The sequence below is a fragment of the Thrips palmi genome, unplaced genomic scaffold, assembly GCF_012932325.1.
Source record: "Thrips palmi isolate BJ-2018 unplaced genomic scaffold, TpBJ-2018v1 HiC_scaffold_2, whole genome shotgun sequence".
Lineage (NCBI taxonomy): Eukaryota > Metazoa > Arthropoda > Insecta > Thysanoptera > Thripidae > Thrips > Thrips palmi.
Window position 1 is genome coordinate 4,157,492 of NW_023144629.1, and position 23,415 is coordinate 4,180,906.

General features: G+C 62.0%; 1 protein-coding gene across 1 annotated transcript; it reads right to left on the reverse strand.

The window, feature by feature from the left end:
* Window positions 1–50: 50 nt before the first annotated feature.
* Window positions 51–16,951, reverse strand: LOC117647376 (ataxin-8-like; the record flags this gene model as incomplete). Its single annotated transcript, XM_034389100.1, has 3 exons — window positions 16,835–16,951; window positions 8,456–8,519; window positions 51–326 (listed from the first exon to the last, which is right to left on the reverse strand). Coding segments are annotated over exons 1-3 (369 nt in total), but the record flags the coding sequence as incomplete, so codon positions are not given.
* Between the last annotated feature and the right edge of the window lie 6,464 nt (window positions 16,952–23,415).

The following is a 23,415-nucleotide window of genomic DNA, read 5'->3' on the forward strand; positions in this document are numbered from 1 at the left end:
CGCTGCGCTACCTTGCCCAGGCGGCGCGGCGTGCACACCTGGCCGGCCTGCAGCGCCTGGCGCGCGCACGCCTGCAGCTGCGACAGCTGTTGGCTGCACTGCGAGCCGGGCGGCGACTGCAGCGAGTGCTGCGACGGCGAGGCCACGCTGCTCAGCCCCAAGTACTGATTCTGCTGCTGCTGCTGGAACTGTTGTTGTTGCTGCTGTTGCTGCTGCTGGTAGTGCTGCTGTTGTTGCTGTTGCTGCTGCTGGTAGAGCTGCTGTTGGTACTGCTGCTGTTGCTGCTGCTGCAGGTGGACGTTGGCGGGGTGCGGTCCGATGGCGAGCTGTGAACAAACAGGCAAATCAGTTTACGCCGATTGGTCGGACTGGCGTTCCGAATCGACTGCAAACAAAACAGGGGCAACAAAAACGCAATGAGGGAAGGCAGGCAAGGCAGGCCCTAACGAGACCAAATTGGGTTGCGCCTCTGTTTTCCTCTGTTTTGCCGCCGCCGCCGAGGAAGTGAGCGATCCCGGACGCGCGGGCGGGGCGGACGAGCGGCACCGGGACACACCGGGGCGTCGGCCGGGGAAGCAGGGAGAGTCTCAGAGGGAGAGCGCGTGGGAGAGTAACGGAGAGACGGAGAGCCGGAGAGCGGCGCGGCACGCTGCCCTGCCCCGTTGCCCCGTTGGCCGGCCCGGGTTGCACTTTTCCAATAACGCGCTGCCGGGAGCGCTCTCCCCTCGGCTCTCCCCTTGGCTCTCCCCTCGGCTCTCCAGTCGCACGACATAGCGGGGACTGCTGGGATTGCGTTTCTGCCGAGTGATTCAAAAGTTTTGCCATTGACAGATTGGTTTAGGCGAGTGAGCGCGGCATTGTGAAATCGTTTGCTGAGAAACGTTTTCTTCAGTGCCCGGAAAACTGGCGAGAACGAGATGCGGCGGACAGGGGGGTGGGAAAGGAGAGAGAGAGAGGGGGGGGGGAGATAGGGGGTTTGCTGACGAGCCATTGTGTTTGCCATATTTCAATTATCGGCTGCTTGGAGGGAGGGGGAGGGGGTCGGTTGCTCTCAGAGGTCCGGGAGGAAATAGCTTCGAGCAATAAACTATGGAGCAGAGAATGAGAGGAGCGGCGTCACTGAACCGATACTCACGAACGCCGCGGCGCCACCCTAAAAAAAGAGGGGGGGGGGCAGCCAAGGGGGTAGGAAAAAGAGGGTGGGGGTCAAAAGGGCCCGCGTCATGTACCCGACCCCGCTGCCGCGCTGCCGCCGTCGAGGCGAGGCAGCCCCTCCGTGTCGGAAACGATTCGAGTGTCGGACGGGGAAGCGGGGCAGTGGCCTCCGTGCCTCCGTGGCAAAAGTTTACTTTCCTGCAAACTTTGCTTTCCCTCCCGGCCCTAAACCACCCCTCTCTCTCACTCTCTCTCTCTTTCTCTGCTCCCCGCGGGGCGCGGGTCTGTTCTCTGCACGGCTAAGGGCTCAGGCCGTTTGGGGATAGCCGCTGTGTCGAGAAGAATAACAGCACGGTGCCAGTGACTCGAGCACCAACACGGCGCGCACCGCCATCGCCGCATACCGTCGGTATTGACGGGACGCAGTGAGGCAGGTGGAAGTTGCCGAGGGCGGCTCAGGCTTCCCCCGGCTTCCACAAATTGAGCAAGGCAGCGGTAAATCTCGTTTGCCCGGGGCATCGCCGGGGCATCGCCGGGGCATCGCCGGGGCATCGCGGCCCTCGGGGCGGCGCGGGGCGGCCCGCTCCAGCACGGGCTCTATGGCCCCAGCCGCGCCGGTTTATAGTATTCAGATATTGGAGCGAAACGGGGCGGCACGGCGCGGAGGGACTTCCACCCTGCCCGCCTTCACGGCGTCAAAAATAATAAAATAATCAGCAAGCCACGCCGCCGTGTGAAATTCATCCGTTCGACCGCCGCGCGAGAGTTGGCGCGGCTGGTCGGCGGTCGTCGTTGCAGTGTGCCCCCGCCACCGACTCGGGCGGAAAACACGGATGCAACAGCACACGGGAGACTGCGGGGTGGCGGTGCGCCCCGCGGACACGGCGAGGGGGGGGCGTCCCTTTTTGTGTTCCTGCTCTCGATAAGGCGCGAAGGGAAGGGTACTTGGCGCACAGGGCCGGAGGGCCGGGGGGTGGAAGGGCTGCCTGTAGCACACTGTAGCAGACCATCTTGACCCATATTCCCCCGCGTGCTCCACCGACGCCCCGCCTCGCCGCGCCACGTTCGTGGGGCGTCCGCCGAAGGAAGAGAATGAGCACTGCAAATTGTAGTGAGTGGGGGGCGGCAGGCGGTCGGGGGTTGGGGGTGGACGTCAGAGCGAGCCTTGCGGTGCGAGGCCAGTGCGGCCCCAGCCACCGCAGCCCCACCGCCCCGCGGCAAGGCCCGCGGCCCACACAGCCCCAAGCGATACCAGTCACTACTTGCCACTTCGCGACCCACTTATTGCCGCCCACCGCCGCCCACCGCCACTCATTCCCCGGGCAGCCGCCCTGTCCGCCTCGTCCGCCCCGTCACAACGGCGACGCTGCCGCCGGGAACACGCGGAGCCGAGCCTTCTCAAGGCCCTCCAGGCCCTCGCCATTCCGACGCACGCACACACACACACACACACACACACACACACACAACGTCCATAGTTTCGAGTCAATAGTCCCGCCAGGCAAGGCAACTTCCCCCCGCCCCCCCCCCTTTCGTGTGCGCCGCGCTCTCTCCGGAGAAGCAAAGGGGTGGAGGTCAACAGCGGCAGGCAGGTCGAGACTCGAAGAGACTCGAAGAGAAGAGTGGGCCTGGTTAGGGACCTCGACTAGCAAACGGAGCGGGCACGCCTCTGCGTGTGTGTGTGTGTGTGTGTGTGTGTGTGTGCAGAGAGGCAGGGCTACGTGGAACCAGGAGGCACAGGGATGCGTGGGGAAAGCGGAAAAGTGGCACAGGAAGGAAGGGTTGAATGGAGAGGGGGTGGGGGTAACCGAATAGTGAATAGGGCAGGGAGCTTCACTTGGTTCTTGCCGTGCGCGAGGAAGAGAGGCAGAGCAGCCTGTCGGCCACCCCACTGCCACATTTATAGGAGCGTCCGAGAATGATTGGAGGCGAGACGAGGACGGTGAGTCCCAGCTCGGCCTGGCTCGGTCCATCTGGCCCGCCATGTGAGTCCGGCCGCATGCCATTAGTTAATGGGGCGGATTGGGGTGGAAACGCCGCGCGGCGCCCGCTGGACGGACGGACAGTGTGTGTCCAGGGACTGCCAGGGACCGAGCGGGGCGTTCTCACGCTCTCTGCCCGACCCCCACCAATTAGGCGAGGGCAAAGGAAAGCCACGCCAACTTCGGCTTCGCCGCGCGCTCCGCCAGGTGAAGCCGAGCGGCGGCGTCCCGTTCCAGTTCCCTCTCCTTCCCCTCATTTTCCTTATCTTGTTTCGGGCCTTCGGGGTGATATTTTCCTTTTGCGGTGCTCATCCTCATCCCCAGCCTATCAGGATCCCTTCCCCCCCACCCCTCCGCCGCCCCGGCCGAGGCTCCCCGTTCGCAGGGCTCTGAGCTTTGAGCCGCTGAGCCCCGCGCTGCGGTGCGCTGCGGTGCGGTGCCCCCGCAGCTCTTGGGCCACACGGCGTCTCGGTATGGGGCGCCGGCGTCGTCGTGGGGCCGCCCAGGCAGGGCTGGCTGGCAGGGCAGGCAGGGCGCACTGGACGAGGACGGCCCTTGTGCCACCGTGTTGAGCCTAATCCTGTTGCTTGTAAAGCTACCCCGCCAAACACCCCGGCCGCCGCTTCGCACTCCACACCGCGGGCTTTGAATCATCGCCACTACACGACCAGTGCGACCGGCGCCTCGACAACGTGTTCCCGCGAGCCGCCGCGCGCGGAGAGGGAGAGAGAGAGAGAGAGAGAGACAGAGAGAGAGAGAGAGAGAGAGAGAGAGAGAGAGAGAGAGAGAGAGAGAGAGAGAGAGAGGGAGAGAGAGAGAGAGAGGGGGGGGGGGGAGAGAACGCAGCGCCGCGGGCGCACGGAACGCCTGCAGCGTAGGCTTCCAGCGCGCACGCCTGCGAGGCGCACTGCCTACCCCAGCGGTTCTCAACCTTTCTCGGCTCGCGACCCCAAATTTAAAGCCAAAAATTTCCGCGACCCCCAGGAAAAATTTCGCGACCCCACGGGACCCCTCCTTTAACATGCCACGGCGTCTGATCCGAGGCGGGCATTTTGCTCCCTCAACGAGCAACTGGTCTTTGGACCTTCCTATAGCATGCCTTTGTTACGGAGTGCAATTATCAGTCTTAGTTAGGGAGCAGTATTGTCTCAAAGTTGGCCGAAACGGTCAGCAGTGTCTTTGAAAAATCGTGTTTTGGGCCGATTTTAAGCAGCCACTGCGTCTGATCCGAGGCGGGCATTTTGCTCCCTCAACGGGCAGTTGGTCTTTGGACCTTCCTTTAGCATGCCTTTGTTACGGAGTGCAATTATCAGTCTTAGTTTGGGAGCAGTATTGTCTCAAAGTTGGCCGAAACGCTCAGAAATGTCCATGAAAAATCGTGTTTTGGGCCGATTTTAAGCAGCCACAGCGTCTGATCCAAGGCGGGCATTTTGCTCCCTCAATGGACAATTGGTCTTTGGACCTTCCTTTAGCATGCCTTTGTTACGGAGTGCGATTATCAGTCTTAGTTTGGGAGCAGTATTGTCTCAAAGTCGATCAAAACGGTCGCAAGTGTCTTTGAAAAACCGTTGTGACTATTTTGGTCAACTTTGAGACAATACTGCTCCCAAACTAAGACTGATAATCGCACTCCGTAACAAAGGCATGCTAAAGGAAGGTCCAAAGACCAACTGCCCGTTGAGGGAGCAAAATGCCCGCCTCGGATCAGACGCAGTGGCTGCTTAAAATCGGCCCAAAACACGATTTTTCATAGACATTTCTGAGCGTTTCGGCCAACTTTGAGACAGTACTGCTCCCAAACTAAGACTGATAATTGCACTCCGTAACAAAGGCATGCTAAAGGAAGGTCCAAAGACCAACTGCCCGTTGAGGGAGCAAAATGCCCGCCTCGGATCAGACGCAGTGGCTGCTTAAAATCGGCCCAAAACACGATTTTTCATAGACATTTCTGAGCGTTTCGGCCAACTTTGAGACAATACTGCTCCCAAACTAAGACTGATAATTGCACTCCGTAACAAAGGCATGCTAAAGGAAGGTCCAAAGACCAACTGCCCGTTGAGGGAGCAAAATGCCCGCCTCGGATCAGACGCAGTGGCTGCTTAAAATCAGCCTAAAACACGACCCCAGCATCGCCGCGACCCCTTAAAAAAATTTCGCGACCCCGCTTGGGGTCGCGACCCTAAGGTTGAGAACCACTGGCCTACCCCGCCAGGCGCTCTCTCTTGTAAGTCTCTCTCCGTCTCTCTCGCACTCCCACTCGCGCCCTAGAATAGCGTCGACTATTACTGTCCAACGACCTGCCGCGCTGCCGCCCTACCGCACGACACAGTGGCACCGCTATGGATTTCTCGTAACCCACACCGAGCTTCGCCACCCCCTGCAGTCCCTGCAGGTCCCGGCCCATCTTCCTGGAGTCTCTCTAGTCTCGCCTCGCCTCGCCAGTCCGTCCCGTCCGTCCGGCAGGCAGGCAGGCCGTCCATGCCTTATGCATCGTGGCCTGGTTCTGGTGCCTCGCCACTGCTATCCGGGCCCTGGCGCCGCTGTCGCCTCCGGCCACATCGACTGGCCGGTACGCCCCGCCCCGCCCCGCCCCGCCCCGCCCCGCCCAGTCCGACTTGGCATATTGCCAATATGCCGGGCGTGCCGCCCCGCCCCGCCCCGCCCTGCCCCGCACACACCGTTGTCACAGCCGGCCGGCCATACGAGATTCGTACCGCGTCGCGTCTCCCGGGCGAGAACCTTTGGAATCCCAACGGTGGCTATCGTACGCCTCGCCTCGACTTCCAAGGCCCGCGTTCCTCTCTCCCTGCGAGGTGGATAGAATCATCTTTGGCGGCCAGTTCGTCCGATTAGCCGCGGACGGACGGACAGACAGACAGACAGACAGACAGGGTTTCCTCCTGGACCGCACACGGCACGCCCACCCCACTAGTAAGTCTTATCGGATGGAATAACGGAGTTGATCCGGAAGCGTTCCATTCTGCATCCGGGTTTCGCTGACCCGTCTGTCTGCCTGCCTGTCTGTCCGTCCGTGTGTCCGTCCGCCCGTCCGTCGGATGATCTACGATCTGCAGTGCGCTGCGTGCGGCCGTTCGTTAGGCTGGAGTGCAAATAATGACCCTAGCATTATTCGCAGAGCGAACAGCCGAGGGGAAGTGGAGGGGGGCCGACCCCGTCCCACCTCCATCGAGAGGAGGATCGGGTGTCCCGCCGAGGCCAAACCAACCCAACTGAAAGGCAGAGAGGAATGGCGATCACCCCTGGGGCACTGCTTGTTCTTGTTTCGCCTGACTGATGTGCGAACGCCAACTCCTCGACGCCGCGACTCAAGTATCGGTAGCAGAGTCGCACCGACATCCACTCCGTTTTCTTTCCGTTCGACTCGCGTGGGGTGGCCGGCCCTGTCCGCGTGTACGGGATGCCCCATGAGTGCGAGAGAGACAGAGCGTCGGAAGCGGCCCGGGGTGGAGCAGCATGCCTTTCATCACCGGGACGGCGAGGAGGCAGAGGAGGCCCGCCCAAGCATCCGGGGCAAATCGGGTCGTTTGGAGCGCGCCCCAAAAAGGGGATGCTCCATGTCCAATCTGTCGGGGCGACGGTAGTAGGGGATCCGCCAGCCCCGCCCCGCCCCACCCCGCCCCGCCCCGCCCCGCCCCGCCCCGCCCCACCCCACCCCGCCCTCCAGACGCGCGGCGGCAACTTTTCTGGACCACGCAGAGCGACGCAGAGGAATTGGCCGGGTGTCACGGAAGATAGGGGCGGCGCGGCCCGAGGCGCGGCTAGTCAACCGCGGGGGGTATAAGGTGGTAAAGATCGGGGCAGGGCCGAGGCAGGGCCGAGCCAGCCGCCCTACAAAGGAGGGGGGGGGGGGGCTGGGGGTCACTGGCTGGCCCGAACACGTGGTGGGAGTGGGGCACGGTGGGGGTAGGGAAGGGCACTGTGCTGGAGCGGCAAGCGTGAACGGCCTGCAGCAGAAACTGCGCCCTCCCCTCCGCCACCCCCTCAACCTCCCCCCCCCCCCCCCGCGCGCCCCCGCCCCCCGGCCCCCGGCCCACAGCCACCCACCGAGGCGGCGGGGCCCTGCGCCCTGCGCGCGGCGCGCTGCGCGATCCGGCGTACTACAACACCGCACATCGATTTTTGGAGGGTAGGCGACACGCCGCGGCACGCCGCCACGGAGTGCACGGAGTACACGGAGTGCGGCAAGAAGGAGGAAGGCGGCGGCGGGAATGCGTGTGGGGCAGGCCGGGCAGGCGGGGCAGGCCGACGACCAAGGCAAGGCCGACGGAAGGGCGACGGAAGGGCAGGAAAGGGAAGGGAAGGGACCGGCACCGCGAGGACTGGGACACACCGAGCCCTGCGTCCTCGCGTCCTCGCTGCGGGGCTTGGCACACACACACACACACACACACAGGGAAAAGCATTACCGAAACACTCGCACACCACGCTGCCCTCCTTTTCCAGTGGCACACATTCACACATACGCGCACACTCACACATATACACACGACAGACGCAAACGCAGCAGCCTCCCGCCGCCGGGTGATTATGCCATTCGAGCGAATGAAACCGCCCGGGGGTTGCTGGAGATAAGCGCCCGTCGCGCGCGCGCGCGCGGGTGTGTGTGTGTGTGTGTGTGTGTGTGTGTTACTCTTTTTGCGCACAGGGCCGCGGGATGAAGGGCATGTCACATGAAGGGGTCGTCCCGGCCCGGCGGCGTGAAGGGGGTGATGATGATCGCGAGGACGGGGCGCGGAGGGCGTGTCCACTGTGTATAGCAGTAGAGCCCCCCACAGCACAGCAGCACACAGGTACATGACAACCCCCGCCGCCGCGGCACTGCCCCAGTGATGAATGCACCCCGTCAGACCGAGGCCGCTCAAAGTCGGTCCGAATCACGATTTGCACGGCTGGGGCGGCGGAGACAGACAGAGGGTTGGTGTTTACGGAAGTGGCCCGTCCGGCCCGGGCAAGGCGAGGCGGGGCCAAAGCCACCGCAGCCGCGAAAGCGGTAAGCGTGGTAAAGTCCGCTAAGTGGCGGCCGGCTGCGGACTCTCCCCCCCCCCCCCAAACCGGGGGGTTTGCGGCAGTGGACCGCGCAACACCGCTCTCCTGCGGGTTCCGAAATCATCCCTGCCAGGTTCTCGCCTCCCTTCCGCGGTTGGGCGACCCCTGGCTGCGCGGGCTGCGTCGCTGCGTCGCGCCTCAGTGCCCTCTACCCTTTCGACCGCCGTCTGCCTCAACGGCTTGCCTGGCTTGCCCTGAGTGGGATTCGTTGCGGCGCGGATAAATAACCAGCAACGCCATGGCGGGCTCACCTTTCGGACTTCGTGGACGGCAACGGCAGGGTTGCCGATGGGCGACGTCTGCGGAGCCTCGAGCCTGGAACAAAAAGAAAACAAAAACACAGCGGTCAGAAAAGCGCATCGTGTAACTCTTGGTGGAACAGCTCAGCACCCGGTGAGCTTGTCGCTCCAGGGTACATTAGCGACCGGAAAAATTGAATTTTCCAGAGCGGATTTCCCCGCCACGACGCACTGTAAGGGCGGTGTCCTTTTCCGGGTGTGGCGACGACGCCCCGGGGACGGCCACATAGTCGAGTGCCCGGGGACCCTAATCAGAAAACATGACAAACATGCTTTCGAAAAAACGATCAGAGCGGGGCTTAGAGGGTGGGGGCGGCAGTGGGCCGCACTGCGTGTCGCCAGCACGGCTCCCCCCCCCCCCCCCTCCCACGCGATGAGACGTTGACAACCCCCCACCATCTTGCGACGAGGCGGGATGGGCCCGCCGTCAAACGACCAATCAGAGCCCCGAGACTAGAGCACTGCGAGACTGCGGGGCAGCCCACCACCACACACGCCCAAAAAAAAAATCGACTTCATGTTTCAAGTAAATTCACTCTCGGTTCAAAAAACGACTTCTTTTTTCAGGGTGGAGGCACTCACCATGTCCAGATGTGGGAGAGGCAGGACGAGAACATAGCGGAGCCTCCTGAAAAAAGCGCGGAAACCGAAACCGGACGCTCAGTCACACGCCCCACCGACCAATCAGACTCACACAGTCCTCAAACCCCGCGAGCGGTGGAGCAGCGCGCATGACTCGGAGGAGCGGAGAACCTCGCGGAACCTCGCGGAGTAACTACTCGGGGAAAAGCGGAAGCAGGGGAGGGGAGGGGGAGGGGGGGGGGTGATTCTCCGGAGACCGCCTGCAGAGCGGCAGCGAGTAGGCTCCATGCCTCCACTTCCCTCAAGGTGCTTCCCTGAAAGAGCAGCAAGATTCTTGACTTTAGGGGTGGCAGGGTGGGGGAGGGCTCGCGCCACTGTAGGCGGGGCGGGGGAGGGGGCGGGATCGCCAACACTGTAAGCTAAGCCCCCTTTTGTCGACTTGACGCCGTGGACACGGGGCGCAGCGAGTCGGGGCGATCAGGCCGAGGGGGGCTTCGGCCGAGGCTTTCGGCTCAGGCGAATGCATCAGGTTCCCGCGATCACATAATCCAAATAATCCGAATAATCCCTCCTTCTTCGGGATTTCGTCTTTCTCGGTTCTCGCTGACCCTCCCCTCTCCTCCCCTCCCCTCCCTCCATCGCTCATCCATCCATCCATCCACTCATCCATCTACCCATCCATCTCTCCATTCATCCATTCGGCCGTTTGCTTTTCTGGTGGACGTCGAGGCGTGGCGGGGTGTTTGCCGGCATCGACCCGCGCGCCGCGTGCTGCCGCGTGCGGCCGCGTGACTCCGTGGACTCGGAGGAGGAAAGCGATGAGGAAAGCCCCTCGAGGAAAAGCCCTCAGAAGAAAAGCGGGGAAACTTGCCGGCACGACACGCAAGTTGGCCCGGCAGGGCGGCAAGGGCCCTGCACGGCGGAAGGGAAGGATTAAGGGGGCAAGTTTGGTGCGGTGAGCCGGTGAGCCCGTCGACGAAATTCGGCACTCCGCGCACCTGGGGCCGCCAGGGCCGCCAGGGCCGCCAGGGCCACCAGGACCACGAGGCAGGGCCAACGCGGCGGGAGCGGCGGGCCGGGAAAATCGGGAAAACCGCCACGGGAAGCCGAACCGTGTGAAAATCCCCGCGAAATCGCATCATTATTGCAAAGGTGAGGGGGGGGGGGTCGCTCTCGTGCATTTTGCACGGAATGATAAATACGTGATGGACTTTGCGTGCGCACTTAGTGCGCGCGCGCGTGGCACAAAATGCGCTTATTTGCGAGAGGGAACGTACAATCACACAGAGAGACACGAAAAATCTTTCTGAAAGGGAAGCTTGGAAATTTCCGACAGATTCCCATTTATTTCTAACGCTGGAATCTAGTAGCGTAATGGGCAAAACGCGCATGTCCCCTTCGGCGGGACACACGTCGCGAGGCCCCTTCGAGACACCCCCCCCCCCCCCCCCGGCCTTGACGGCCACGCTCCGCGTTCCGCCCCTTGACGTGCACGGCGGCGGCCTCGCCCGCCTCGCCGCGACCCCGGCGGCTACCAGCGCCGCCAAATCTACATCACAAATTTTCCATAAAAAATAGGGGGCGGGGCGCGCGGGGCCTTGGCCACGGAAGGCAGGCAGGGCCGAGCGCGCCCTCGGACCCCACAGACCCTACACGCCCTTAAGGCCCTTCAGGGTGATAATGGCGGGAAAGGGCCTCAATCATCGTGCTTTAATCCGGTGGCCTTGGCCCTTCGCACACACTGTAACGTGTAACGCGGCATTCAATTTGCACGCCACAGTGGACCTGCCAGAAGACCGGCGCAGGCGGTCGCAAAACTCTAGGCGCGTTTTTAGCTCCAGCGTCGCTGAACAGGGCTCGAACCGAACGTGTGACCCCACCAATGGATTCCTCGTTCGGTGAGCAATCCATTGGTGGGGTCACACGTTCGGTTCTAGTCCCGTTCAGCGACTCTGGAGCTCAAAACGCGTCCGGGACTTTGACCGCCTCCACCGGTCCCAGCCGGTCAGCCTGCAGCGTAGGCAGCCAGCGCACACGTCTGCGAGGCGCACTGCCCACCCCGCCGGGCGCTCTCTCCGTCTCTCTCGCACTCGCAGCGCACAGCGTCACAGGCCGGCTTTTCAGGGCCAGGAAAAAGGACACGTAAAACCGCACTCATGCATCTGTTTGCACAAAACGGCGCGCTGCCCTCGACGGCGGAGCAGCGCACGGGGCTCCAGGAGAGGGCTCCAGGAGAGGGCTCCAGGAGAGGGCTCCAGGAGAGGGCTCCAGGAGAGGGCTCCAGGAGGAGGGTCTTAGGGAGCACGGTGCGGGGTCGCGCTTAAGAAGAGCGCCATTAGCGACACCGAGAAGCCCCCGCAGCCAATCAGGAGGCTGATTCCGAACGGTCGCACCGTCTCTCTTGCACGCCAGTGTCCCTGCGGGCCTGCCCCGCGAGTGCGAGAGAGACAGAGCGACTCCGCCCCGTTTAATACCACCGGCCGCGGAGCCGGGGCGCGGGGCCTCAAAAAGGGCCGCGGGTCGGTAAGTGGCTGCTAACTCGATCAGGATGGGCCTGCCTGCCTGCCTGCCTGCCTCGCGGCGAGTCAAGGTGTGATGACAACCGCCACTCAGAGGCCGAGGTCGTTTGAAGCGATTCCGACCGACTTCACGAAGGGAAGGGAAGGGCAACGAGCTCAGATCGGAGGCCCCGCTTCCGAGGTTTCGCTACGCAAATTAATTTGATTACAGCCAACTCCTGTCATCCCTTTAGAAAAAAGGATTTCAGAACGCGTTCTTTTGAGCGGGCCGGCGCTAAAATTGGGCGTCGGACAAAAACAGGAAAGGACTTAACGAGAAGGCCGGCAGTCGCACTGCTCCGCGTCATTGGCGGGTCGAAAAGTCGTACCGCACCCGGACACCGACCGCGCCTTCTTCGAACCTATCCCACGCTCTGGGCGGTTGAGCGGCGGTCGCCGTCACGCTGTCTGTGTCCGCGGTTCGCGTGGCACCGCGTAGCACGCGCCGTTCGATTCGGGGAACGACGTGTTCGGGGAATCACCACAGAGAGAGAGAGAGAGAGAGAGAGAAAGAGGCGGCGATGTTTCTTCCCCTTTCCGCGGTCGTCACGTCATGATTGGTTCCGCCGTTGCATGCGCGCTGGGGGCGCCGCTGGCGGGGCGGAGGACTGTTGTTTGTCTTGGCAGCACACACACACACAGACACACACGTCACGAGATGATGGAGGGTGAAGAATGATGCCGGTGGTGGTGATGTTGATGTTGACGGCGGTGGTGAAACGCGCCGCGCGGGGCGGTGTCCGCGGCCCACGAGTGCCCACTGCGTGGCCACTGGCCCACGCTAGCCGGCTGGCCCGCGGGGCTGGCTGGCGGGGCTGGCGGGGCTGGCGTGCCGGAGGGGCCCGCTGTGGCCGCCGCGCTGCCTGTGGCTCCCTGCCCCAACCGACCAGCCCGTCGTCCCAGTTGAAACTGCGGCAGCGTGCCCCCGCCGTACAACGCCCCCCAGCGCGCCCCCGCCGCCCCCGCCGCCCCCAGGCCCCGCCCCGGCCGCCGCCACCCCCTGCGACTGCTGGCAGCGAACAGACTGCGCGTCCAACGCCCCCACCCCCACCCCCACCCCCACCCCACCTGGAGGCCCGGAGGAGACACCCCTGTTCCCTCGTCAGCCACTCCAGCCCCCTAACCGCTACCCGCCCCGGCCGCCCCCGGCCGCCCCCGGCCGCCCCCGGCCGCCCCCGGCCCTGGGCCTCGCGTGGCGTGCGGCGCGGTGTTTAGGGCCTTGAGACGGCCTTGCGCTGCCCGGCCTGCACACTCACACACACACACACACACACACACACACACACGGCCTGGACTGAATGAATAACCCGAATCGGGGTCAACGCGACGCTCGCTGCCGGGGCCGGGGCCGGGGGGCTGCCCGCCTGCCCGTCCGCATGCATGGCGCTGGCATGGATCTGGAGGGGTGGCGGCCGGTGGCGGCGGCATGGTCCCGGAGTCCGGAAGTCCTCTCAGCTCCGGGCGGCTCCGGGCGGTCCTCGGCTAACGCGGTTCGACCCTCCACGTGGGAGAGTGGGAGCGCCGAGAGTGGGTGTACGGGTAGCGACGGGCGACAACTTCAGCTAAACGAAACACAGAACGACGAGACACGTCCGGGACTCGGTGCGGCCCTCGATAGTCAGTCGAGGCCCGCCGCTCCCAATGACCACGTGACCACGGCGGGCAGCACACCGGCCCCGCCCCTGGTCGTTGGCGGTCACGGGCAGCACGGCCGGCAGCGGGACAGCGTGAGACAGAGTGAGACAGAGTGAGACAGAGCGAGCGGCATAGTAATGGCGAGTGCCGCGGTGCTGTGGCCAGAGCCCCCTAATAAAACAGATGGACAGCGGCCTGCGCTCTCTCCCCCCTCCCCCCCTCTCTCCCACCGCCGCGTTAAAGCGCAGGTACTTAAAGCACAGGTACTCGACCGCGCTTGGAGCGAAACGCCTTGCAGCGCGGGCCGACCCGTGGCACGGGCGTGCGTGCGGGTTGCCTGCCGGCCAGGCTGCCTTGCCGCCCCGCCAGGGCTGGCAGGCAGCCGCGTCCGCGTCGTCCACGTCGGCCGGCCGTGCCGCTCTTGGTGGAGACGGGGACTCACTCAAGCGCCTGGGGGCCCGGCGGCCCGGGGGCGCAGACAGCCCTCAGCTTGATTAGCATTCTGTTTCAGCGTTTCGGGGCGCCACCTCGGCAAAGCGGGCCAGCCGCCAGGCGGGCAGGCAGGCAGCCAGCCAGGCAGGCAGGCAGACGACGGCGTGCGCAAACTAGCTACCCCAAATAGCTAGTTACCGGGAGTGTTTACCCGACGGGTGACTCGACGGGCCGCGGGCCGCCGGGGCACTCCCCAAGTGGCTCCAAGACCGCCCCAGCCCAAAGACCGCCCCAGCCAGCTCCGGGGCAAAGGCATCCCGCTGGCTCTCGGGCACACACTCCCCCTCCCCCTCCTCTCTCTCTCTCTCTCTCTCTCTCTCTCTCTCTCTCTCTCTCTCTCTCTCTCAACCCTTTCCTCTCCTCTCCTTCTTCCTCCTCGTCGGCCTCCACGGAGCGGCGGCCGCAACAGACGGACGTACAATGTAAGCGCAAGGGCTGAGACCGGCCAAATTTCTCCCAGCAGCCCGAGTGGGGGTTTCCATCTCTGTCTCCCTGGGGCGTCCCGCGAGGGTGCGAGAGAGACAGAGCGTCGAAATAAAGCACTCCGCGGCGACGTCCAATTCCTCGACTTCCGGCCGGTCCTCCCGACGGGGACACACAGAGAGAGAGAGAGAGAGAGAGAGAGAGAGAGAGAGAGAGAGAGAGAGAGAGAGAGAGAGAGAGAGAGAGAGAGAGAGAGAGAGGCGCTCGACAAAAGAGACGCAATCACAGCGGTGTGCCGGTGCGGCCGTCCGGCCCCGATCCCACTGTGCGGCATTGCCAGGCATTGCCAGGCATTGCCAGGCATTGCACCGGGAATCGGCGGGCAGGCGTTCCCACTCTTTGCATAAGCCGCCACGCCACGCCACGCCAGCTGACTGCAAATAACGCAATCCATCCCCCTTATTCGCAGAGCCGCGCGGTCTGCCTCTTCATTGTCAACTCCAATCGCACACAGCGCCATGCCATCCGCGTTCGTCTCTCGTCTCGTTCGGTTCGAGTCCCATCGGGCGACTCTGGAGCTCAAAACGCTTTTAGGATTTCGGCCGTTTCCCACAGTGTAGGGGCGTAACTGGAGCCGCCCGCATGATCGGTGATGCACCACAACGCGTAGAGCGCGATGCACAATGCCTGGCACGCCGGCCGAACCGCAATGGGCCGCAAAAAAAAAAAAGAGCGAGAGAGACAAAGAGAGACAGAGAGAGGGGAAAAAAGTAAAAGACGGGCAGCAAGGGCTTCCGTCTGAGTCGTCCAATCTTTACAGACAGGCAGCGATTTGGAGCGATTTCAGCCCCATCACTGGACGCGCGCGGCACGCCACGGCGATCGTTGTCATGGCAACGGAGAGCTGGAGTCCCGGCAAGGCGCGGCAACGGGAGCAGAGAGAGGTCCTTCGGATCAGGAGTCAGGACCGATCAGGGCATCAGGACATCAAGACAACGGGCGGGGCAGAAACGGCAGCCCGATCCGCGACTCGGAGACTCGGAGAACACCTTTGTTACGAAGTGCGATTAGGCGCCTTAGTTTGGGAGCGGTATTGCAGCAAAGTTTGTCGAAACGGTAACAAATGTGTAGAAATCGTCGTTTGGCCTGACTTCAGGCAGCCACTGCGTCTAATCTAAGGCGGCCAATCGTTCTCCCTCAACGGGTGGGTACTCTTTGGGCCTTCCTTTAGAACACCTTTGTTACGGAGTGCGATTGGCCACCTTAGTTTGGGAGCGGTATTGCAGCAAAGTTTGTCGAAACGGTAACAAATGTGTAGAAATCATCGTTTGGCCTGACTTTAGGCAGCCACTGCATCTAATCTAAGGCGCCAAATCGTTCTCCCTCAACGGGTGGGTATTCTTTGGGCCTTCCTTTAGAACACCTTTGTTACGGAGTGCGATTGGCCACCTTAGTTTGGGAGCGGTATTGCAGCAAAGTTTGTCGAAACGGTAACAAATGTGTAGAAATCGTCGTTTGGCCTGACTTTAGGCAGCCACTGCGTCTAATCTAAGGCGGCCAATCGTTCTCCCTCAACGGGTGGGTACTCTTTGGGCCTTCCTTTAGAACACCTTTGTTACGGAGTGCGATTGGCCACCTTAGTTTGGGAGCGGTATTGCAGCAAAGTTTGTCGAAACGGTAACAAATGTGTAGAAATCGTCGTTTGGCCTGACTTTAGGCAGCCACTGCGTCTAATCTAAGGCGGCCAATCGTTCTCCCTCAACGGGTGGGTACTCTTTGGGCCTTGCTTTAGAACACCGTGGGCCGGTGACGTTTCTGGTAACTCGGCGATCGCGTACAGTCACGCAAACCGCGCGCAAACACTGATTCCAAAAATAGGCCGCATTGTTCGACGTTCAAAATAGAACATTTCACACCGTTCCGCGTGCTTCCCCCGCTTTTCCCCCCTTCGCTCCCCGCCACTGCCTCTTGAATCATTTTTCAACTCGCGCCGCGCATTCTGGGCATCCCCGCGGGAGGCCAGGCACGCGGTGAGGTATGCGGAGGAAAGAACCCGCTCCCGTTTCGGACAGCGAGACCGAAGCAAAGTGCAAAGTGGGGTGACGCGCGCGCGTGGGGTGGCGACCCCGCCCCGCCAGCCTGGCCAACAAAACGCGACAAAAAAAAAAGAAAAGCGGATCAAAGTTTTTGTTTGAACCTGCTGAAGTTTGCGCCGTGCAGCCAACCTGACGGCAAAGCCGGTAGTGCAACGGACGCAACGACCGCAGGGGCGTAAAAAGAAAAACGCGCAGCGCTGAAACGCTAAAAAGAGAAATTAATAGTCGGCGACAAAGAGCAAAAAAAAACACGAGGCTGCCTTCCCACGGGGAGGGGCCGGCGTCATCACAGAGCGACGAACGCAAGTCTCCCCCGAAATTAAGATTTAGAAAAAACGGGCGGAGAACATTGGGAGCACGCCTGGAGTATCCTTCTGAACCGCGGACGTTGGTGAGGACTGTGATTTGAAAGCAATAACTTTGGAATGGACTTCCTGAACGTTTCCACACTGAAGCCCTTAGCACGGTGGAGAAAGGGGGGGGGGGGGTACACGGCAGGGACTACACTACAATGCGCCCGCCGCTTAGACAATGGTTCTCCGTACCTCAAAGTGGCGTAATCCTTGACGGGCATCTTGATGATGTTGTTGATGTTGTTGTTGATGTTGTTATTGCTGTTCTTGTTGTTGCCGGGTGAGGGGCCCCGGAGGCCGAGGGGCGGCGCGGCGGCGCGGGGGCCCGGGGGTCCGACCAGGGGTCCCAGGGGCGCGCGCAGCCCCCGCGGTCCGGCCCCCGCGGCCCCCGGGAACCCCTGCGGGCCCCCGGGAGCCCTCGGCCCCCCAGCAGGCCCCGCGCGGACGGCGCCGGGCCGTCGGTACTGCACGGGCCGGCTGCAACAGAGAGAGAGAGCACACAGTCAGAGAGAGAGGCATTTCATGAAAATATAAAGCATAATCGGCATGGCGGCGGGCACGCTAGGCACGCGCAGCGGCACTGCCAAGCCAAGGCACTGCAATCAAGTGCAACAAGGACAGAGAGAAGCGGGCGAAACGGCCGGGCATTCCGTGCGGCCAGCCAGCGGCTGGGGCTACGCCAGGCTATGCAAAAGCACGCCAAAGCTCGCCGAAGCACGCCAGAGGCAGGCCGGCCTGCGGACCGCGGGGGAGAAAGAGAGAGAGAGACGCGGCTCCAGCGGGACAAGGAAAAGAGAGCAAGAGACAAGGCTGGCATCACTCTTCATCACGGCCAAGTTCAGCTTTCGGGCTTTCAGCTTTGGCCCCCCTGCGCTTTCAGTCGGCACAGCAGCCGAGAGGCCCGTGGAGGGCCAGCCGGCCAGCCTCGGGGCAGCGCGCTCCAGTAAGAAACCCCGCGATATAAAAACGGAGCTACGGCACGCCGCAAATGGACGCGTGCATGTTCTCCCTCCGATTTTATTTTGCTCTATTTTCGTTTGCCCCTTTCGTTCTTTTTATTTCGGTCGTGAGACGGGGTCGTATTCCTCGTGCCCTGGAAAAGCCCCCCCCCCCTCCCTTCCCTCCTATCGGGTTACCGATGAATTCTGTAATGAAGCGTACGCAGGGCCAGGTTAGCTGCAGCAAAGCTCCAGCAAAGCTTCAGCAAAGCGTCAGCAAAGCTTCAAGCTCCAGTACAGCTTCAGCAAAGTTCCAGTACAGCTCCAGCCAACCTTCATGCAGCAAAGCTCCCAGTAAAGTTCGAGCAAAGCTCCAGCACAGCTCCGGCAACAACCCGGACGGTGCAGCCTGCCTGCAGCCCCGTTCCAAAAACGCGCACGCCGACGTGTTGCAGCTGCACTCGTCTATCTATAGTAGGCGCAACTCAACCGCAGAGATCGCCTGCCACGCCACGCCAAGGCTGTCGGGTCCGTGGCCTGGCGCGGCCTGGCGCGGCCCGGCCTGCCGTCTGCTCAGCAGGGATAGGCAGGACTGGTTCTTGTGGTCACTCCAGGCACTCCAGGCTCCAGCAGCGCGTTGCACCGGCGTTTCCCCTACCCTCCCGGCCTTCCAGCGGCGGCTCCAGGCTCCTCCAGGCCGCTCCAGCGCGACTCCAGCCGGTATACGGGCCGCGGGAATGTCAACAGCCCCCCTCCCCTCCAGCGTACACACACAAATACGCATACGCACGCGTACACCGCAATTATTTGGCGCCGTGTGCGTCATTGTCGAGCGGTTTTCGTTTAAATTTATTTTCTCTTTTCGCGGTGGTTTTGGGAAACACGTTTTCGGAGAGGCGACCGCTGTGTGGACCACACCAGTGACACCCCAATGAACTGTATTCACGAGTGTACGGGACTGTAACCGGGAGTTCTACATATCGTCGATACACATAGTTATTCGTGTGTCGATATACTCTCTTCATACAGCACCCATCCAATTCAAAGCAGATTACGACACAAAATACTAAATAAAATTTTCTTTTCAACTCAGCTTTTTCCTTTAATTTTTCTCTAGCGACTGATCAGACTAACGGGCACCTGACTTCAATATAATCCGCCTCGAGCCAAATAGATGTCAGTGGATGAGCGCACCCGTTATGCAAAAGGATGAGGGAAAAGAGATGCAATTGGCAAGTCAGGTGCACCGATGCACGGGGATAGGCGCCTGGCGGTTCGTTTGGTTCGTTTCGTTCCAGTGCCCGGGCTTGGCCAAGGGCTCGCCCGCCCCGCTCGCCACGAGCTGTTTGACTAGGAGCGCATTGTTCTGCATTCTGCATCAAAATGAGTCCACTGCGAGTGGATGCAGCGCAGTGCCCACAGCCCAGGTGGGCCACTTCCCGTTAGGCTCCAGCCATGGCTCCAGCCACCCAGCCCGCCTCCGCGGAGGCCGGACTTGTCCACAGGCCGCGCAGCCGTCCGAACACTGCTTCGTCGCTCTGTCTCTCTCGCACCCCTACGGACCGCCCCATGAGTGCGAGAGAGACAGAGCGACGAAAGCAGTCAAAATGCGTCCGGGATTTCGACCGCCTCCACCGGTCTTCTGGCCCACTGTGCTCCTGTTCCCTCCGGTCCGACGGCCCTCACAGTGTGCCTACGGCTGCCTATGGCACAGTCTGCGATGGACCACGACGCCGGGCGGCTGAGCGGCGCGGCTCTCGTCTCCGGCGGCGCGGCTCCGGGGACCGGGTACCGGGTACTTAGGCCCTGAGACCGGCCAGCGTTGCCACGGTTGCCACGTCGGTGCTGCCCGCCTGCAGGCTCTGAGGTTCTGGGCTCTGGCTCTGAGGCGGCGCGTAGTGGGGCGTGGCCGGGCGGGGCGGGGCGGGGCGCGGCGGGGCGGGGCGGGGCGGGCGCCACGACGTCGACCCTGGTGAGTAAGAGGTAGCAAAAGGACCAGCGCGGCGGTACGTACGTACGCGGCCGGCGCGCGAGCGCGGCGCCGACCGAACCCACAGCACGCACGCACGCGGTTGTAGTACGCGGGTACGCACACACACGCACGGCGTCGTGCTGTCACACGTACACGCAGTCACTGACACACACTAACTCAAACGCGCAGTGACTGGCTTGCATACATACAGACAGGCAGGCAGACAGACAGACAGACCACCACACTTTCGGCCCGACGCTTTTATAATTGAATGGCGGTGTTACAAATTCGCGCGCATTCCTACACCGCGATCGCTGACACGACACGGCACGGCCCGGCAGGTGTGATGATTGCCCGTGTGAACACAAACGGAAACACACACACACACAGCGACTCACACACACTCACGCACGCGGCCGCTCACGATACGCCAAAGAGTTTCTCACAATTAACTCATCAGCGTGGTGGGTGTGCACTTCATATCTGGGGCGGAATTCGCACGCACGGTTGGGCGCGGCGGCGCCCCCAAACAACAACAACAACAACAACAGCAAGGGCAGCGCACGGACAGCAACAACAACAACAACACACGTGTCGACGGGAGGACATGACGGGAATATCAAAGCGCCGCCACAATGCTTCCAGTGTGGGGGGCGTCGCTGGGAACCTCCGCACTGGCAGTGCATCATCCTCGGCACGGTAATAACACGTGGCCGCCTTTTTAGCGGCCCCGCGCGCCGCCCCGCGCGGCCGCTACACTAGAAGGGCTTCCCGCCGAGCCAAACCGGAAACAAAATGAATGGTTGGGGAGCGGCGGAGAGGAGCAGCGCGCGGAGAAGTGAGTGGAGTAAGTAAGTCTGGTAATGAACTGCTCAGTGCTCTGCGTGCTCTGTGGAGACTCTCTGGAGGGGCTCTCGGGACGGGAGCGGAGCGAGCGGGGGGAATGCGGACGGGGCGGTCCGGCGGGCCACTCACACACACACACACACACACACACTCACACTCACACACGCACACACACACATGCACACTAGACAAGGCGCCGCAGTGAGTCATGCGGGGGCGTGGCAGCGTGCGTGTGTGTGTGGTGTGTGTGTGCGTGTGTGTGTGTGTGTGTGTGTGTGTGTGTGTGTGTGTGTGTGTGAGTGCGCGCTGCACGACGAATTGCGGGAAATCAAGAAAGAAACAAAACGTCGGCCAATTATGCACAGGAAACATGGGAACCGTCGCCCCGAAGCAGTCGTTTTTATTTCTTGATGATGTGGAATTTTGGCGCCGGCTTTTCATCGGTGACGTCGATTTTAGACGTCCCGCGGGACGCTTTTGGCGCGAGTTGGCGAGCACGACTGGAGGACAGGAAGACCGGACAGGGGATAGATACATAATTGAGTGGCGGCAAAAGCACTCCCGGGATGGTATTTCTGGCACGTGGCTGTCAGCCAGTCCTGCACATTGAGTTGAGAGAGAGAGAGCAACGAACGTGACGTCACATTCGATTGAATGGGGGGAAATACACCACCCATTCAAACAAAAACGAATCGAGTCTGAATCGCTCCGGATTCACTTGAAAAAAAAAAAGAGAGAAAAAAGAGCAATGTTGTCACGAAAAAAAAAATATGGAGATGACATAATCTCCATTATTCGGATGAGATGTCACATTCGTTGAATTCCGGCGAGATGGGCCTGGAGCTGGATGGAGGGGCGGTGGGAGCAGGGCTTTTCACCTGTCTGTTGGCAGCACTGTTGGCAGCACTGCTGGCGCCAATGTTGGCAGCGCAACGCTGATGGCGGCACAATAGCCCTCACTTACCGGCAACCTGCCGGGCGAGCCGATGTCGTGTTTATCAGGCAACTAAGAGACCCAGCACCGCCGGCCGCCGCCAGACACGGCCGCCAGCACCGGACGGACACTCGTGTAAGTAAAGCAGTCCAAGACTTTGGACCATTCGACAATTCTTTTTTCGAGTAGATTTTCGAAAAACGTAGGCGGCTCAGACACTGTGACACTGTTCGCCGTCGCTCGCTGCTGGCGGTGCCGTCCGAACAACAACAACAACAACAACAACAACAACAACAACAACAGGAAAACAATTGGGCCGGTGAGACACTGGTCGCATTCTCGCATTCCCGGCCCGCGAACGCATTCCGCTTTCCGCTGCGCTTTGAGAACGCACCCCGCGCGCGGCCGTTTACGGTGTGCTTGCCTAGTCGCTCTGTCTCTCTCGCACCTGTGCGGGACGCCCCGCGAGTGCGAGAGAGACAGAGCGACGAAATCGGTACGCTGTATGCGCCCTTCTTTCGCCCTGCTACGTGTTCGGCGGGGAAACGCGCGGACTTGCACGCCCCGCCCCGCCCCGCCCCGCCCCGCCACGCACAGAAACCGAACGCACGAAGCATTCACGTCGGTCTGCCGGGCCTGCCGGGCCTGCCGGGCGTGGGTGTGGGAGGGGGAGGTTCGGGGCGGCAACAGGGGAGGGAGGGGGAGGGGGAAGGGGTAGGCCGGCTGGAGCACAGTGGTGCAGGCCTTCCTTCGGGTGGGTCCGGTAATGGGCAGCAAGGTACAGTCCGGGCGGGAAGCATTTCGCCCCCTCCCGTCACTGCGTTGCGCTGCGTTGGACTGTGGTGACGGTATCGCACACGCGACACAGTGTAGGTACAGCCACCCCTCCAGTTCCACGGCTGTGCTTTTGGGTGTGAGTGTGCGTCCGCGCATGTGGCCGTAATTGAACTCCGCGCCCCCTGCCCCTTCCCGTACAGGTGACGGTCAGGACACGGGACACGGGACTCGCTGGTCGGTGGTCAGTGGGCCGCGCCAAAGTTTCGTGCGACATCCGTTACTGTCATTATATTTCCGCATTTCGTTCACTTGTCTTTTTTGTCAGAGTACCGATCGCAGCGTGTGAACCCCCCTCCGAGTCCTTTATCGCCTGTTTGTACTACCTGCTGAACAAATGCACAGCTCCCCTTCTTATCGACGAAGGACGGACGGACGGACGCACTCCCATTTGCATTCCCAATACGAGGAAAAGGTATAAAATCACGCGGACACGCCAGAGGCAGTCAGACGGACAGACAGACATGCCGAATGCAGTCGCTGGAAGTGGCGACGTCAGTCGAATTTGAACCAATAGGGTCTGCCCTCGGACCTCGGGAGTGTGTCGGGTTCGCTTCTTCTGGAAAAGGGTTCCCAGTCCACCGTGACGGCGGTGACGGCCAAGGCGAGGCAAACCCGACGCCGCCCGGAGAGGGGCCGTCCCGGACGCACGACGCGGCATGGCATGGCGGCATGGCATGGCGGCTCCGCGACGGTCCCCCGGCGACACTCTGGGCCGAGCCGGCCGTTTTGAGGTGTCAGCCGCGCCGCGCCGGGGGCCGGGGGTAAATAAGCGCGAAAAAAGGGCGGAAAAAGGTCGCCGTCGACGCGAGAAAAAGGAAAAAGGACTCCCCCGAGCCCGACACCACGCACAGCTCGACGCACAGCGGCGGCGGCGGCGGAGAGAACCCCGACAAGTACAGTCTGCTTAAAACTCACCCCGCGACCCCGCCCCACTCCACCCCTTCGGGGCCCCTCAAGGGGTGCGCGCTAAAGCACGGCCGAAGCGCGGCCGGGAAAGAACGGGAGGAGATGTGCGAAGGCCAGCCAGCGTCGCTGCAAGGGGCGTTCCCGACGCGTCTCGATCAAATTCAGGGACACACACACAGTGTGATCGTGCGTGTGTGTGTGAGGTAATTGGTACGAAACGATGCAAGGGCACGCCGCACCGCGCCGCACCGCGCCGCACGCCCTACAGGAGGGTCTCTAGCGACGCGGCTTCCTTCCAACGGCCGATGTGCGCGAGCGCCGCTGTGGGCCTGGACCTCCT